This window comes from Daucus carota, chromosome 2 (genome assembly GCF_001625215.2).
Source record: "Daucus carota subsp. sativus chromosome 2, DH1 v3.0, whole genome shotgun sequence".
NCBI classification, from domain to species: Eukaryota; Viridiplantae; Streptophyta; class Magnoliopsida; order Apiales; family Apiaceae; genus Daucus; species Daucus carota.
Window position 1 is genome coordinate 30,131,628 of NC_030382.2, and position 17,623 is coordinate 30,149,250.

Genomic DNA, 17,623 nt, shown 5'->3' on the forward strand with positions numbered 1-17,623 from the left:
GTGTAGGTGGCGCCTCTCAGATAACTCCGTCCTATTTTTCTAATTTTCTAGAATTTTTGGTTGAAAAATATCAAAATTTGGAATTATCTTTTTTAGTTTTGGGTATATTAGAAGCAAGTTTCAGAATTTGATTTTGTTTCAGATTATTTATGGAATATAGTATATTGAAAATTTTAATCTGATTTTGTTTCAGATTATTTAATTATGGGAAAGAGTAGCACACAAGTCTCTCTACACATATAAATACCCCTATAGATTGTAGGATTTTGGATCATCTAAACACAACCTCCTTTCTCTCAATACCACAACCCCATCTCTCTCTGTTGATAGTTCTCTTGCTCGATTTCATATAAAGGAGAAGCGTGGGGCGTGTAGGTGGCGCCTCTCAGATAGCTCCGTTCTATTTTTCCAATTTTCCAGAATTGTTAGGTGAAAAATATCAAAATTTGGAACTACCTTTTTTAGTTTTGGGTATATTAGAAGCAAGTTTCAGAATCTGATTTTGTTTCAGATTATTTATGGAATATAGTAGATTGAAAATTTTAATCTGATTTTGTTTCAGATTATTTAATTATGGGAAAGAGTAGCACACAAATCTCTCTACACATATAAATACCCCTATAGATTGTAGGATTTTGGATCATCAAAACACAACCTCCTTTCTCTCAATACCACAACCCCATCTCTCTCTGGTGATAGTTCTCTTGCTCGATTTCTAACTCGGTGGTGTCGTTCTTCTGCAACGATAAGTGAAGGCCAGTTATAGACCACTATTTCACGGATTTAAGTTAGATGTTTTTGTGCAGCAGAATCAATCCAAAAGAATTGGAGGAAGGTGACGATGTAAGAACTCAATATACTTACATAAAAGAGAAGCGTGGGGCGTGTAGGTGTGGCGCCTCTAATATAGCTCCGTCTTATTTTTCTAATTTTCTAGAATTTTTGGGTGAAAAATATCAAAATTTGGAACTACCTTTTTTAGTTTTGGGTATATTAGAAGCAAGTTTCAGAATCTGATTTTGTTTCAGATTATTTATGGAATATAGTAGATTGAAAATTTTAATCTGATTTTATTTCAGATTATTTAATTATGGGAAAGAGTAGCACACAAGTCTCTCTACACATATAAATACCCCTATAGATAGTAGGATTTTGGATCTTCTAAACACAACCTCCTTTCTCTCAATACCACAACTCCATCTCTCTCTGGTGATAGTTCTCTTGCTCGATTTCATATAAGGGAAAAGCCTCTCAGATAGCTCCGTCCTATTTTTCTAATTTTCTAGAATTTTTGGGTGAAAAATATCAAAATTTGGAACTACTTAGTTTTGTGTATATTAGAAGCAAGTTTCAGAATCTGATTTTGTTTCAGATTATTTATGGAATATAGTAGATTGAAAATTTTAATCTGATTTTGTTTCAGATTATTTAATTATGGGAAAGAGTAGCACATAAGTCTCTCTACACATATAAATACCCCTATAGATTGTAGGATTTTGGATCATCTAAACACAACCTCCTTTCTCTCAATACCACAACCCCATCTCTCTCTGGTGATAGTTCTCTTGCTCGATTTCTCACTCGGTGGTGCCGTTCTTTAGCAACGATAAGTGAAGGCCAGTTATAGACCTCTATCTCACGGATTTAAGTTAGATGTTTTTGTGCAGCAGAATCAAACCAAAAGAATTGGAGGAAGGTGTCGATGTAAGAACATGATTACTTTTCAAAAAAAAAAAAAACACAAATAAAATTAAGATTCATCGTACTTTAAATTGTTAATTACGTGTATAAATTTATTTTCATTTTTTACCATGAATTATAGTCTTGTTTTGTAATTTTATATATTATTATTGGTATGACATCAAGATTTTAATAATATAAAATTTATTTTATCATACAAATATTAATTTTGAATCATTAATATACTTTTTTAAGATAGCCACAAAAATATTTTATTCTATAAAAATTAATATTAAATCATTAATATAATTTTTACAGGCCGCCGTAACGCGCGGCTTCTCAACTAGTTACATTCTAAAAATAAATATAAATCAGTAAAAAGTTGGGATCTTTAATTTTATTATATTGTGATCTATAAACTGGAAGTTGATCTATGAGTTCTTTATACAAACAATACGAATTTATTCAAATACGAATAAATTGTTTCTGATTTATAAGTCCAAAAATCACTTGAAAATGAACTTGACCAAACAAACGCAATATAAAGGCATAAGCAAGCTACTAATGCACCTCTTCAAGATCTCGCAGGCCATAGCAAACTCAGCTTCGTTTTTACTCCCATTCATTTCTTTAGCCGAGGAAACCATAACTATTAAGGTACTCTCTCCCTCTCCCTCTTTGTCCCTCCCTCCTTCCTGCCTCCCTCACCTCCTCTCCCCCTCTCTTGTATGTGTGCATATATGATACTATATCAATGTCTGTCTGGAATGAGGAATGCTTTTATAGACCTTAGTAAAATAAATGGAGAAAACGAGTTTAAAACGTGAGTTCGTTTTATAAAGTGACGAACTAGTATCCTTTGAAGGCTTAGAATAAATTTATTCGGGCTTTTAGTATGGTTGCGGGTTTTTACCGGAAAATATAGGTGAATATCACTTATGCTGCCTTTTCTTTTTAAAAATAAATACAGCTTGTTTAATCTTTTAAGACACAGATTTTTAAGGGCTGCATTATTAAGATAATTATTTTTAAATAAATAAATAAAAATATATTATAGATATTATAATCATAAAATTTAATAATTTTAACTAATCGATCAAAAACTAAAAATTTCATGCAAAAAAATCAAGTAACTTATATTTCAAAACGAAAAAATATAAATACTTTATTTACTAGTTTTAGGTAAACAGTTTTCATACTTTCATATAACACTAAGTCGTTAATTTTTTCCAAGAAACCGTTAAATAAGTTTTTGATACAAATTTTACTAAAATTAAAGAGATATAGATCTCTGAATTAATCTGTATATTACAAATATTATCAACAATTAATAAGTTTACCCCATCACTTTTTCATCTCTAGTTTTAAATGAATTTTAAACACGTACTAATGCCCCGAGGCATAATCTCCTGAGATTTGCGAGATGTCTTTATTTTTTATTTTATTAAGAAAAGGCAATTTATTTGGATTCCCAATCTCAAGAAGCGAGTGGTCAGAATTTAGTTGTTAATTGGCCAAGTTGCTCGTTGGGAATCACATGTAGTGGCAGAGTAGATTAGAAGATAACCCGGTGATCAAATGAAAATAAAAATGATAAATATAAATGGCAACTATCCGCTACCCTGTGTATGATATTTTTTTTAAATAAAAAAAAGGTCGATATGAGATTTTTTTTTAAAGATCATTTAATTTTAATAATTTTGACTTGTAAACATTCATAATATTAGATTAGATATTAAATTCCCTTCTATCGTTATAATAAATCTGAAATATTCTATAAGTAAAATAATTAAATTAAAGTAGTTCTTACAACTTATCACGTGAATTAGTCAATATATATATATATAAAGGAGGATGCGGGCGTCTCTAGAATCGCTCGATTCAGTCTTCTGATTTTTCTTAAATTTCGGATAGAAAATATAGTTATAATTCAAAAAATCATGTTTAAGAATTCTAAAGAAGATACAATTCTTTTCTTATCGAATTCTAAAGATGATACAATTCTTTTTTTTTATTTAATATTTTTTATTGAATTCTAAAGATGACATAATTCTTTTCTTATTTAGTAATCCTAAAAGAAATAAGATTATGTTTAAAAAATTAGGTTCAAAGATTCCAAAAATTAATACAGTTCTTTTCTTTTTGGATTCTAAAGATAATACAATTTTTTTCTTATTTAGAAATCCTAAGTTGGATTATATTTATTTAAACTAACAATCATATATAAAATACTATTTATATTTAAGATTTGTAGAGTAATACGTACAATTTTTATTTTCAATTTAGTCTCATAATTTTTTTTTTAAATTTCCTATAGAAATAAAGGACTGCAAAGATAATAATCATTAAAAAACACTAATAGCAAAAAAATTAGAACCATAAAAGAGTAATAATTTTCAGGTAATAAATAGAAATCATAAAATAAAAATAATTAACAAAAAAAATAGGATATAAAAAATAGGAAATATGTATTGATTTTATAATAATGTAATGATTTTTTATTAGTGTTGCGTTTGACGGGCACGGGAGGCGGCCCAAACCAATTTTTATTTAAATAATAATAAATTTTCTATTAGTATTATGTTTGACGGGTTTATCTATGTTATAATATTTGTTTTTTAAAACGGTACCACAATTCAAAATAATTTTTATCCAATTATAGTTATAATTTAAAAAATCAACTTGAAGGATTCCAAAAGTTAATATAATTCTTTTTTTTTTTCGGATTCTAGAGGTAATACAATTTTTTTATTATCTAGGAATGCCAAAAGAAATATGATTATATTTATTTAAACTAATAATCATAGATAAAATACAATTTATATTTAAGATTTGTAAGGTAATACGTACAATTTTTATTTCCGATTTAGTCTTATAATTTTCTTAAATTTCGAATAGAAAATAAAAGATTGTAAAGATAATAATCATTAAAAAACTAATACCAAAAATATTAGAACCATAAAAGAATAATAATTTTAAACTAATAAATAGGAGTCAAAAAATAAAAATAATTAACATATAAAATAATACATATAAAATAGGAATCATATATTGATTTTATTATAATGTTGATTAGTATTGTGTTTGACGAGCACGGGAGGCGGCCCAAACTAATTTTTATCTAAATAATAATAAATTTTCTATTAGTATTATGTTTGACAGGAAAGTGGCTAAAATAATTTTTTATCTATGTTATAGTATATATTTTTGTTAAAACGGGACCACAGTTCAAAATACTTTTTGTCCAATTATAATCATTAATTTTATCATAATTAGAATAATTTTTATTAGTATGTGTTTGGCAGTAAGGCGACTCAAACTAATATCTAAATTATAATGTTTTGTTATTGGTATTGTGTTTGATAAGAGAGCGGTTCAAACTAATTTTGATCTAAATTATAGTATTTAATTTTATCATAAAAATAATAATTATGGATTAATATTGTCTTTGACGGGAAGGAGGTTCAAACAAATTTTATTATTAGTACTGTGTTTGACAGGATGGCCACTTAAACAAATTTTTGTACCAATTATAATATTTTTCATTTGTGATATGTTTAACGTAAAGATGACTCAAAATAATTTCTATGTTATTATAATACTTATTCATATCAAAATTTATCACGCCGCCGCGAAGCGCGGCTTTTTTCACTAGTTTAAAATATGAGCCATTAGTATTATTTTAAAATGCTCCCGTAATTTTTATCGAAAAAAATAATAAATACTCCCGTAATACTCCATGCAAGCAACCTTGCACAAGATTTTCAACCCAGCTCTACTTAGATGAAGATTACCCATATTACTTGTGAAAACATTAATGCATTTGAAAGCTGTTAGTTCTCGTAAGATTTTATGTTGAGACTGGGATTCGAAAGAAATAAAAGTTACGTAGAGTTCACAATTTTAACTCTCACGTACATCCTAATTCTAAGATTTTGATATCATAATTTTATTATTTTATTCATTTATTTTCTAGATTCTTTTCACAAAATCGAAAGATAAAATAGGACTTCGCGTGCAATGAAAAAAATTATAATGCGTCACTTCAACGGTTAAGTTCGGGTTCCGTCATCGAATGAAATAGTTAGATGGAGTAATGTTTGAATGGGATTGAGTGCAGAGCTAGCGAAATGTTTGGGAGGGAATGTGCTCGAATTTTAAGAGCTAGATCCTGCAGCACTCGGTTGGTGTTTCCTTCCAATCAGTATTGTTGGGTGCTGGGAGACATAAGAGCAGCGGTAAGCTTTCATATCAGCCCTACAGTTCCACTCATTTGCTCCTTGTTACTCCCCATCTCACTGATTTACGGGGTGTTTGGCCGGGCTTAAAGTCCGGCTTTATGTTTTTAAACGTTAGAAATACTTAGTCGTGTCGTTTGTGTAAAAAAATAAAAAATTAGAATAAGTTGAAAATACTAGTTTTTGTTCTCATTCCCAAACACATTAATCACGTGTTTCTCACTTCTACTTCATTTCTTTATCTTAAGTAAGAGTACTAATTTTAAACTCACCCGAATTGTCCATATGTTTCCTTACAAGCTCTTTTAATATTTCACATGTATTTGAAAATATATATAAAATATAATTTTATAAATGTTTCTTTAAAAAAATTTATTAATATTTTTTCAGAATAAAAGGTTAATATGAAATTTTTAGTCAACTAGAAAAGTAAAAAAAATTATACCATACCAGAATATGAAATCTTCAAATACATCTTAAATTCTTTCGTATAGATGTAAAAACCGGCGTAGTAATTAACTTTAATTTTACATTATTTCTTTTTATTAATAAATTTTAAGAATACTGTAATAATAATAAAAATCACAGACAAGAATAGTTATGAAACTTTTTATTATATACAATATTTTAACTTACTGCAATTTAATTATTACTATATAATGGCCACGCTCTAGTATCACTAACCTTTGAGAATGGCTTCCAAGAAAGAGTTATACCGAACGCATTTGTGTATAGTAGTTCAAATGTATGTTTTGTATCAGCGTTCTGTTTTTTGTTCTGCAATGTATGCAGTTTCTAAATTTTGTGTTACACTGTCTCTAATTATTTTCTTGTGAATAGCAGTCCCCGATTTATAATGAAAATTCTATCAGTGCTTCACGTGCAATTCATAATGTTGGACTGGCTGTTAAATCTCAAATTCTACCTGAACTTGAGGTTAGCTTCTCTTTTTGACCTGCTTCTGGTTATAATTCATCAAATTAATTGGAGTGTTTGATTAAAGTAGGCAATGTGATGCTTTATTGATGAACCTAGGGTTGTTCGGCCATGATTAATGAGTCAGGTTAATGGAAATCATAATTTTCAACTCCAAATGTTTGTGTTTTGATTAGCAATTTTGTTGTATGGAATGAGCAACTCATTAATTCCAAGAGATATCCTTTATCATACCCCACATTTCTATTCCCATCTACCATCCGAGTATGTTTTTTGTCTTGGACTATATTACCCTTCACATTCTTGCCACTACGGTGTGATATTAGTTTTCCGGACTCAAAAATGAGTGAAGAGATATCTTTGAAAACTTGATTTTAGATAGGAGATACAGATATGCATAAAAAGCCAAACTCAGGCTGAAAAAGGCAGGAATTCATGATCATTGTTTTGCCAACAAATACAGAACCCCTGTAAGTCTTACATAATTTTTAATATTTGGATCCAGACTTCTTAAAAGTCCAAAATAACTCTCAATAACTAAAAATATACTACTAAGATTAGGAAGTTGTGGACAATTATACATCACAAATGATAAAACCAGAGAAGAAATACAAAATTAATAGGATTTTATTATATTGAAATAATCGAATATTCTGAATACATGTCTCAATATTTATATAGTAAATCATTATAAGTTAGATGGGTCATGCTCCACATAGAACCATTAGCCAACTATTAGCTTATTTCTAGTTTTAGTTAGGGTTCTGCAGCAGAATTACACATGAAAAAAATGTCTTATTTATGTATTATATTTTGAAATTACTTTTGAACACACAGAACGATGCAAAAAAAAAAACATGCATTTAGATTTAGATCCTGAAAATCTATGTAAAATATAGGATTCTGCAACAGAACCTTGGTGGTTCTATGGTTCTATTTTAAACATTGATTCTCTCTTGAGCGTCGCGCTCAAGAGAGAAAATGTAGAAATTTCTTTTCCATTCTTATGACTAGTAATTATGTTCTACATTTTCTCGGTAAACATAAAGAAAAAAATATTTACATAATTTCTTTGACTCCTTTTGAACTTGTCCTTTTAGCATGTGAATTATAATTTGACACAAGTTTGTTATATATGCATTGAAATATCACATATGTAATACATTTCTTCCTGAAGTATAATATATCACCTTGTTTTTGTATAAGGTGCCACTCAACCCATTTTCACTTGTTGCGGATGAATATGCGATTTTAGCTGATAGTTTACAAAAAATGATAGTTACTGAGGTATGACATTCTAACTAATTACTTAATTTTCTTATCGTATGTAGTATTCTTGTGAACCCGTGAGTTTTAGCTTTTATTTATTAGTGATTAAGTAAATGGTTTTTTTGTCCTCGATTGGTTTAGATTATTAGATTTTACATATTAAATTAATCTGCATTAGTAATAGTATATCACATTTGTAAGAGGTGAATGCCTCATTTTGTCACATCACCACTCGCATAATATAAATTATTGCTCAAATAATGTATTAGTGAAACACCATTTTAATTTTTACTTATGATAAACATATAATCTAGTACATGTATGGAACAATTATGTATTTTGATTATGAAACTTAACCTGCTATATTAAATTGTTACAGCTGCCAAAACTTGCCTCTGATGCTGATCTTTTCTTCAACATGATGATGACAGAAAGGAGGTTCCAACCATCGGTTTGATTAACATTACATAATATAATTTCATTATTTTATATTAGGTGGTGCACATATTCTCCATAACTGTCATGTTTATACTTTGTTTACATGTTGCTTTAAGATGTTTTTGTCTTTAAATTTAGCTTCGTCATGTAAAAGTACCTATATAATCATAATCAAAATACTCCAATCTGTAGACAACACAAACTTTTACGTTCAAATGACAATGATATATTTTGTTATCCATCCAATAATACAAATGGTCATTTAAAGAGATATCTCAGATTAAGAGTTGCCAATATTTTAGAATTGCAACATACGTGCTTCTGTATTTTGCTCAAATCAATAACAACATGAGTCTTATTGGGAAGGTTTAATCATTATAGCAATCAGACATTATGTAGTAATATAGGGTGCTTGCAAACTTATACTCTATTCATCCAGAATATTCGAGTGTCGTATTTTTTCATTCCTAACTATTTATATTTCATAATCAATGTTTATTACTTGATGCTCTTTCGGCTTTATTAATATTATGTCTGCTTAGTATAATTTGAGAGATATTGTTATGAGTTCTTTTTATGAATTTACTTAGAAGCTCATGCCTACTGCTAAGTTTCACCATTTTCTTGTGTTCATTCTGCTCAGTGTATGATGTTACATTTATCCTTCTATTATAGGTTCTATTATTGATGGAAAAAGCTATGAATGTCCCTACATCAACTCAAGATTCAGAGCAGTGCTTAGATTCATCACCTTTAGTGTTCTCTTTTGGACATCAAAGTATACATGCAATCGCAGAGATGTCAAATGTCAGGTTCTACTTTATCATACTGTATTCATCATGCATTCCATATCTATTCTAATATTAGTAGATTTTATTACAAGAAAATTTCCAAACCTAATGCTTTTAAAATCTTATATTATAATGGATAACATGTTCTTGTAGTTGGACGATTATTTTCCTTGTAAACTAACTCTTTTCTCGAATTTGGTCTTCTTTTGATTTGGTCAATATGCACTACACACACACACACACACACACACCCCTCTTGTAACCCTTATACAACTATCTACTATTGGATTTCAGATTTATTATCATGTCCGTCACAATATGCTTGATGATGGTGATACAAGATATCACCCTAGTTCTTTGAAGTTTGTTTTGGATATCAAGGTATGTAACTATTTATAAACCTATCTCTTTGTTATTTGTACCACACATTCTCTTATTTTCATCATTTTTTAATAATCAATAATATTTCTCTTGCAATTGAAGGTTCAATATTATATTGGAAAAACCTCGCTATGGTGATATTACACAATATTGTATTGCTAAATAATGATACTTTTCATATTAATGTGTTATCTCATTGGTAAAATTTACTTGCAAGGGTTGGTTGAATGGACAAAACAACAAGTGAAAGGGACTAAAGTCTATAATATATTCTGATAAAAGGAATCCCCAAAACTAGGAGACACTTACATTATATATGAGATCACTAATATCCGGTTGACAAAGGCACGACTACGTTATCTGTTACAGAAGAAAACAACTCTGATATATTATCATAACACTCTTTTTTAACTCAAAGTACTAAAATTATATTTCCTCAATGATGCACATCCCGTCGTTATTATTTTAGTTAGCACATCTCTCTTTAACGATCTTTTACATCATGATCCCCTTTTTTTAATTACCACGTTATGAATCAAATTTTTGTGCACCTCGGTCATCAATTTATCATAATGCTTATGTATGATATGCTTTTTTCATAAGTAAAGTGTTAAATCCAATTTTAAGATTAGGACTTCCAACTTTCTTATTCTTCTGTTGTCTTCAAACAATTTTTGTTAACTATCTCAAGTCCTTTATCCAGTTTCATATGCCATTATTCTGATGAAAATTGATGATGACATAACATCATGAATTATTAATAAAGTCCTTAAAGCCATTGATAATTTAATCTTCATGGGTCATTATTTGATTAGTGTTGGAATAATTAAGAGATTGTAACTCCCTCCTCTCTCAGTTTGAACCCACTTTCATAGTCCTAAAACTCATAAATGAGCTTTTAGTTTGACAACTAATACTTGATAATTTCCTACTTTAAATATTAATGAGAAAATGATTGATATTTTGTTAGATGTAACGTTTTTCTCTCAAGTCCCTTAATACCTCTTGGAATCTTTGAAACTCTGATATCATTTTTAGGATTTTTCTTGACAAAAAATAGTAAAAGTTATGTTAATACAACAATATTCTGCATATTGATGTTACATAAAATCTTATATATAAGCTAACAATGATGAGTGAAATATAATACATTTAAGAATCTAATTTATTATCCAATACTACGTCTATTGTTACTAACAAACTAAATATTTCATAATTATGAACGATTCACTATAAACTCAAACAACTTTCAAATATTATTATTTAACATAATGCATACCTTCTCAAATTCATTAGAGACTCTATCTTCTTTTAAAATATTTTTTATGGTATCACTTTATTTACGTGGGGGATTGTTGAATTCTTATTTAATTTAAAATTGTATATGAATTATCTTGGTGTTATTGCATGCTATTTAAGATTTTTGACTTGCACATTAATGATAAGATAGTTATTTGTCAATTATGACGAAGATTACAAGATTTATTTGCTATGTAGGGTACATATTTTACATATAATATATGTTTAATATATGTTAGTGTCTTCTATATTGTACCCTTTAAAACTCAAAGTAGGCGGGTGGGAGATATATGGAATATATATGGTAAAAACATTCAATCAACCTTCAAGCACCAAACACGAAGGGGAACCCAACTTAATTTTAAAGTGATTCAGTTTCTCATTGGTGTTTTGGTTTCTTGAATTTGTGTAATGCTTGATAATACACGCATTTGTGTAATATTTGATAATACACGCACGCGCATATATATAATTTAGTGTTTATATTTAGAGTTGGGCTCTGTAGAGACCACGTAATTTGGAGTCTTTGAAGACCCAATCTTTTACCATTAAATTAAAAAAACCAATGAATGGCAGATCAGATAAACACGTGTCCTGCTTTTATATTTAAAAAAGAACAGAGTAGTATATGCATACTAAACCGTATCAGGCGTGGATGTACACAATCCCGGATTGCAAGCCTGTTACTTGATTGTTACAACCAAGTGCCTTCATTAACTTCCCCCCCCCACCACCAAATCAAAATCCAATATTCTTTTGGATAACAACAGCACCGTGAATTGAGTGCGGAACAACACATACTAACAAATTAAACTGAAGAACACAAACACATACCAAACTTTTCTTCTAGAATAGTCATTTCGAAAACAAGAAGAAGAGAACTATCCGAGAAGGTAGTAGCAGATGGACAAATTGGAAAAAGAGAAAAACAATTTCAGTGAACAACAAAACAGGGTGACAGTTCGTGGAAATACACAATGCTAAACTCGGGCTCACTGGGCACATAGTAACAAATTAAACTGAAGAACAAGAGAACAAACACATACCAAACTATTTTCTAGAATAGTCATTTCGAAAACAAGAAGTGAACTGTCCGAGAAGGTAGTAGCAGATGGACAAATTGGAAAACGAGGAAAACAATTTCAGTGAACAACAGAATAGGGTGATCTTATACGGCGTATAAATCTTTTGAGATATAAATGTATAGTACTACAGGTTTTTAGAGTTATAAAAAGAAAAAACACCAACCGTAGGATTAAAGCAGATTGGAGGGTCAGGATGGAGGACTCCAATACTCCAAGAAAATAAGGTCTCCACAGAACTTAGGCCTATGTATTAATTGCATTATGTATTTGAATATTAAAGACAGAATAAGAAGAAACACACATACGCGCGCGTCTACTTATTATGCTATACTGTGTTGTAGCTCTCAGTATTGCTCGGAGATTTCATGCTTTCCAAAATATTTGTGATTCTTGCGTCTACAGAGAACTCCGAGGTATGCATTTGAAGTGAATAGAACAAATTATGTTTCTCTGCATTCATGCTCTATATTGATTAGTATGAATTTCTTTACACTACAATGTTATGAATACATACACTTTGCTACTACATTCAATATTTATCATATTTATTTATATATTTAAAATTAATATTGTGAAAGTTAAAATTCAATATGTTGTTGGGAATCGAACCTTAAAATTTGTATGAATTGTTTTAGTATCAGATATTACATCTTATGGTTCACATTAATTTGATTTCAAAATATTAACATATTCCATTAAAAGGTTAACAAAAAGTACAATACCAAACTACAAATTATGTGGCTTTGTTTAAACTTGTTGTGCTATTTATAAAAAATGCTGATCAAAAAAGTGATTTTGTAGAAATTTGGTATTTTTTATATTTGCATTTATAATATATAAATAATGTTTTTGGGAGGCTTGACAGTGGAATATGAATTTCCGTAAAAACTAAAGTGGCTTTTTGTCAAAAACAAAAGAACTGCTTTTCAAGTCTCTTTATGTAAAAGCAATTTTTTAAGTCAAAACTGATTTTCAAAAAAACTGCTTTTAGATTTATCGAACAGATTTTTAAATGCTCTTTAGCAAAAGATGCTAGTCATGTGCAACAACAATAGCTAACAGCCTATATCTATGTTTATTGTAATTTAATATATAATCATGCATCTGGTAGCAAATCACTCGTAAAAAAGTATAAATTCATGCATCTTATAGCAAATTACTTTATAGTAAATCACTCGTAAAAATTGTTCAGTCTTACGGAGTATATGTTTTGGCTAATGATCCAAAATAATCGATTATTACCAGCATATTTCCAGCGGAAGAAAATCACTCGACGGTAAAAACACTAGGAACTTTGATTTTTCTGCTGAAAGACACCCTGACCACTTGTTTTCATTCAAAATCTAGGGTTAGTCGTGTAGTGGAAAAAACCGCTAATTGTATGCTAAATCATAAGCATGTAAGGTACGTGGACCTTTAATGTCATTAAAAGTCTGTTTGCGAATACTGTTAAAATCTCCTCTACTGTTATAAAAATACTGGTAAAAAAAGGCGTTGTTGTAGAAATTAGATAAGTGTTTGGTAACTTTTTTGATATTTGCATATTTTGAGGTATAATCTAAAAATATAATATTTTTGGTGAGGTTTGATAGTAAAAAAATATATGACGAGTAGCGCTACATGCGCAAAATTGGGTACAAAATTTTACACAAAATGAGATTGACAACTGAGGTGGGATGTTTTCATTTATGCTATATATGTGAATAAAGAGGGTCATTCCTATTAAAACTTAACACATGTCATTTTGTGAAACAATTTGTATCGCATTTTGCGCATGAAACATTTTCAATCTATGACAGCTTTCAGTAAAAGTTGACAAACAACTTTTTTTTCAAAAACATGGGAACATGCTTTTCCTAAAAACAGTTTTTCTAGCTAGAAGATGCTACTGCTATTACTATCTGGCTAATGTTGTGCGCTCCAATTTCTTCTATGATGTTCCTCTGAACCTTGTTAAATCCATGTTGCTGAACAATGACTAATTTAGCACTGTTTTACCCATGCAGAAATTTATTTGGATCCCATCTTAATTGTTTTAATATGACCCTGTCGTCAGTTTGATCCTTGTGATCCATTACCGGAAGCTAGTGAAGAAATTATAACCACTATAGTTGTGTATAAATTTCTGCTGTTGCCTGTGCTATTCCAATTTTAAATCAGACTCATTCATGGAGTTAACCGTGTCCTCCCTTTTCCTAAAAAGAACGGTTCTTTCCCAGATAGAGATATTCATTGTGGAGGAGAGTGACCATTAGTTCAAAGTGGTCAAGCTTGATTCTACAAATCAGTTAGGATATGTTAACATGAAGGTTTTACTTCCCTGATACAGGATGTGCACTGTGGAGTATAATTCATCACTTGTCTAATTGCCAATGGGATCTTGCAGGTTCAGTCAATACTTTCAAGGGTCATAGAACATCTTGTTTTAGGCCAGGCAATGGAAATGACCTCTTCATCTCAACAACTTTGTAGGTAAATTACTGTAATGCTAATCAGCTAATGTTACTTATAACATTCACCATATTGTAGAAAATTCCTGTCTTTGAGCAAGGATCATTCCTGTAAGAACATAAAAGGAAAGTGGTCTTCGTAATATGTCACCCTGCATTATCATTTTACTAACAGATTTTGAATTTAATACTATAATAGTAATAGGGAACACAAGTTGGGATTATTGTTGAAGTTGTCATTCAATATAGAGTCCTCACATTTTAGGAATTAAATTATTCATTATATATTTAGGAAAACTCGTAGGACACTGATGGAGATACTCTAAAATAGAGACAGTTTATAAAGACACTGAGCGTACTTGGACACAAAGTCTTTTTACGCTTAGGTTTAAGTATCATATAGTTGGTAATATTAGCATTTATGAAATAACAAGTCACAAGTGTAGTAATTTTATGTAAATTACAACTTACAAAGTTGCAAGCTATAGTTGTACAAATGTAGCTGCAAACTTACTGTTCTACACATTATAATGGAAGGATTTCATTAAATGTTTCCAAGCACTTTTTCCGAATTAAATTGTTTTATAGCTCAAAGAATTGATTTTAGGTGGTAGTTCTTGTTTGTGGGGGCAACACCACAAGTCCAGAACTAATTATATTTCCTCTCTTACAAATGCAGCATTGCAAACTATTTGGAGATGGTGTATAACAAAAAGGCATCTTTACTGGCAAATAGCTGCAAAGCAATTGCCATTTTATCAGGGAAAGATGAAGAAGTTACAACAATGGCCTTTGACTATGGAAAATATCTGGTCTGCCACATCTCTCGAATACTCTTTTATATCTGAAACAAGCAATATTGAAACTGGAAAAAACATTGACAGCATGTAAATGAATGTCCAACCAAGAGGGTTATCTAGAGGCCAAATCAGGCAGGATCTCATAAGATATGAAAAATTCATGGAAGAAGTGACTTCTCAAACAACTTATGAAATTAAAGTACTTACATCAAGAATTTATTCCATTATACACTTTTATGTCAGATTCTAAACCGCATATATTGTGTAGAACATGCCTAAGTATATGATTAGGCCCCTAACTCGATAGAGAGAATAATTAGTGATACTGGCGTAAAAACATTTATAAGTTTCCTCTATATCAAATTCTCTGGTTCTACTTTTCAAATCATATTTCTCTTCTTTTCATCACCTCCGTCTCTGTATCCTTTTGCTACAATCACCATAACAGTAAGACTCGTGATTGTAAAGTTCATACACGGCTTTGAAAGATACTGGAATTTTCAGTGTTTCTTGCTTCTGAACAGCTCTTAATTTCATGCAGAAGTGACGCCAGGGAGCTAAAACATGAATCTGCTAAACGACCGTTGAAATAATGACAGAGATATTGTTGTAAATAATCTGTTTTATATGCTGTAGAGCGATACCAGTCTTATAGTTAACAATAGCCTGAAGAATGAAACAAAAAATAAATATGCCAAGTGTCTAAGAGACTTCTTTAAGTTGTTCTATCATATTTAGTTGTATATATGTGCCTTTTATGTCGATCACCTCTTTCTCCGAGCGCATCTGCATCTTATCACTACTATTATATTTACATGTATTTAATAAACTCAATTGTTTATGATATCAGGTTTATGCATATCAGCTAATGGATGATATTGCTGATATTACTGGCAGATCTGCTACCTCCGGGAACCTATCATCTAATTTTTCCAGGGTAATACATTTATATAATTAAATTTTCCCAGCAACTGCATTTTGATATTCTCTTAATCCTCTATGCATAGTTATCTGAAATTGATGGGAGTGGTTTGTTTTACAAAATTTTGTGTTCAAATCTTAGGATAGTGATGGATTTAATTGCAGTGTATTAAAATTGAATCTGGTCTTCTATTGTTGCATAACTAATAGTTTAAATTAATTTCAAAAAAAAAGAAAACTAATAGTTTAAATTACTACAGGTCTGACTAGCTTACATATATTTTTGGAAACTTGTTTTTAAAAACAGGACCAATCACCGCATCTGTTTTCTTAAAACTGTTTTTATATTATTAAAAACAGAAAACAGTTTTTTAGTTATGAAGCCAAGAACCACTAAACTTTCACTACCTTTACAGGGAATGCTTGGATCCCCAATGCTATATGCGATAGAAGAATTCCCTCAATTACGCACGTTCGTGGACCGTGGATTCAAGAACCCCTCAGAACTGGATTTGGTGAGTATATATGTCAGTTGTCACTACATGTATAACAAGTACACTCTCGAATTTCCAGTGATTTCTTAAACTCCATGTTATTGGATATGGCCCCTGCTATAACACTTGATTAACATGGAAAAACAATCTACGAGACTCTTTTCCTGGATTAGGATAAAAAGAATAACAACATACTGAACAAGCATAGCCGATGTGAATTAGAGAGTAGAATTTGTGCATCAAATAATTAAGGAATATGAATATACAAATAACTTGTGAGCACACTACTCTCTGTAATATTGAAATATAAGTGCAAAATGCAGGCTCTTGAGTACCTTAAAAAGAGTAGAGGAATGCAGAGAACAAGGGAACTGGCAACCAAGTATGCGGGACTTGCCTTGGAAGCCATTGAGAGTTTGCCCAGGAGCAACAATAAGGATACAGAGGTGTGGAGACGAGCTCTGGTAGATCTTGCTCAAAATATCATCCGAAGCTCACAAGTGTCCAAGGATATTTGTTGGGTATAAAGTTTATAATGTGTGTTCCATGCAGAACAAAGTTGATGTAAAATTAATTAATCTCTAAAACTCTTGCAGAAGTCATTGTAATGTCGATGCAACTTGGTGGATATACTAGTACAGTACACAGTAATTTAAGTAAAAAAGTGGAGTGTTTTGCAGGGATAGAAATGGAAGGGGTGGTGAGCCTCTTAATGAATTGTATGAGTTGGATAGGAGAATTGGTGAAGTAAAATGCTCCCTCTGTTCCTTTGTAATAGATGTTTTTGATCATTTTACATATATCAAGGATGATTTAATTTTGTTATGTAATTACAAAACTA

General features: G+C 30.2%; 1 protein-coding gene across 1 annotated transcript; it reads left to right on the top strand.

Moving 5' to 3' along the window:
* Positions 1-2,124: 2,124 nt before the first annotated feature.
* LOC108206999 (solanesyl-diphosphate synthase 1, mitochondrial) lies at positions 2,125-17,609 on the top strand. Its single transcript, XM_017377455.2, has 13 exons — positions 2,125-2,337; positions 5,801-5,918; positions 6,762-6,854; positions 8,061-8,141; positions 8,503-8,574; positions 9,237-9,368; positions 9,647-9,733; positions 12,459-12,530; positions 14,504-14,589; positions 15,247-15,379; positions 16,218-16,304; positions 16,705-16,803; positions 17,106-17,609. The coding sequence occupies exons 2-13, from the start codon at positions 5,811-5,813 to the stop codon at positions 17,307-17,309; spliced, it is 1,254 nt and encodes a 417-aa protein (XP_017232944.1). The 5' UTR covers positions 2,125-2,337; positions 5,801-5,810; the 3' UTR covers positions 17,310-17,609.
* The last annotated feature ends 14 nt before the right edge of the window (positions 17,610-17,623 follow it).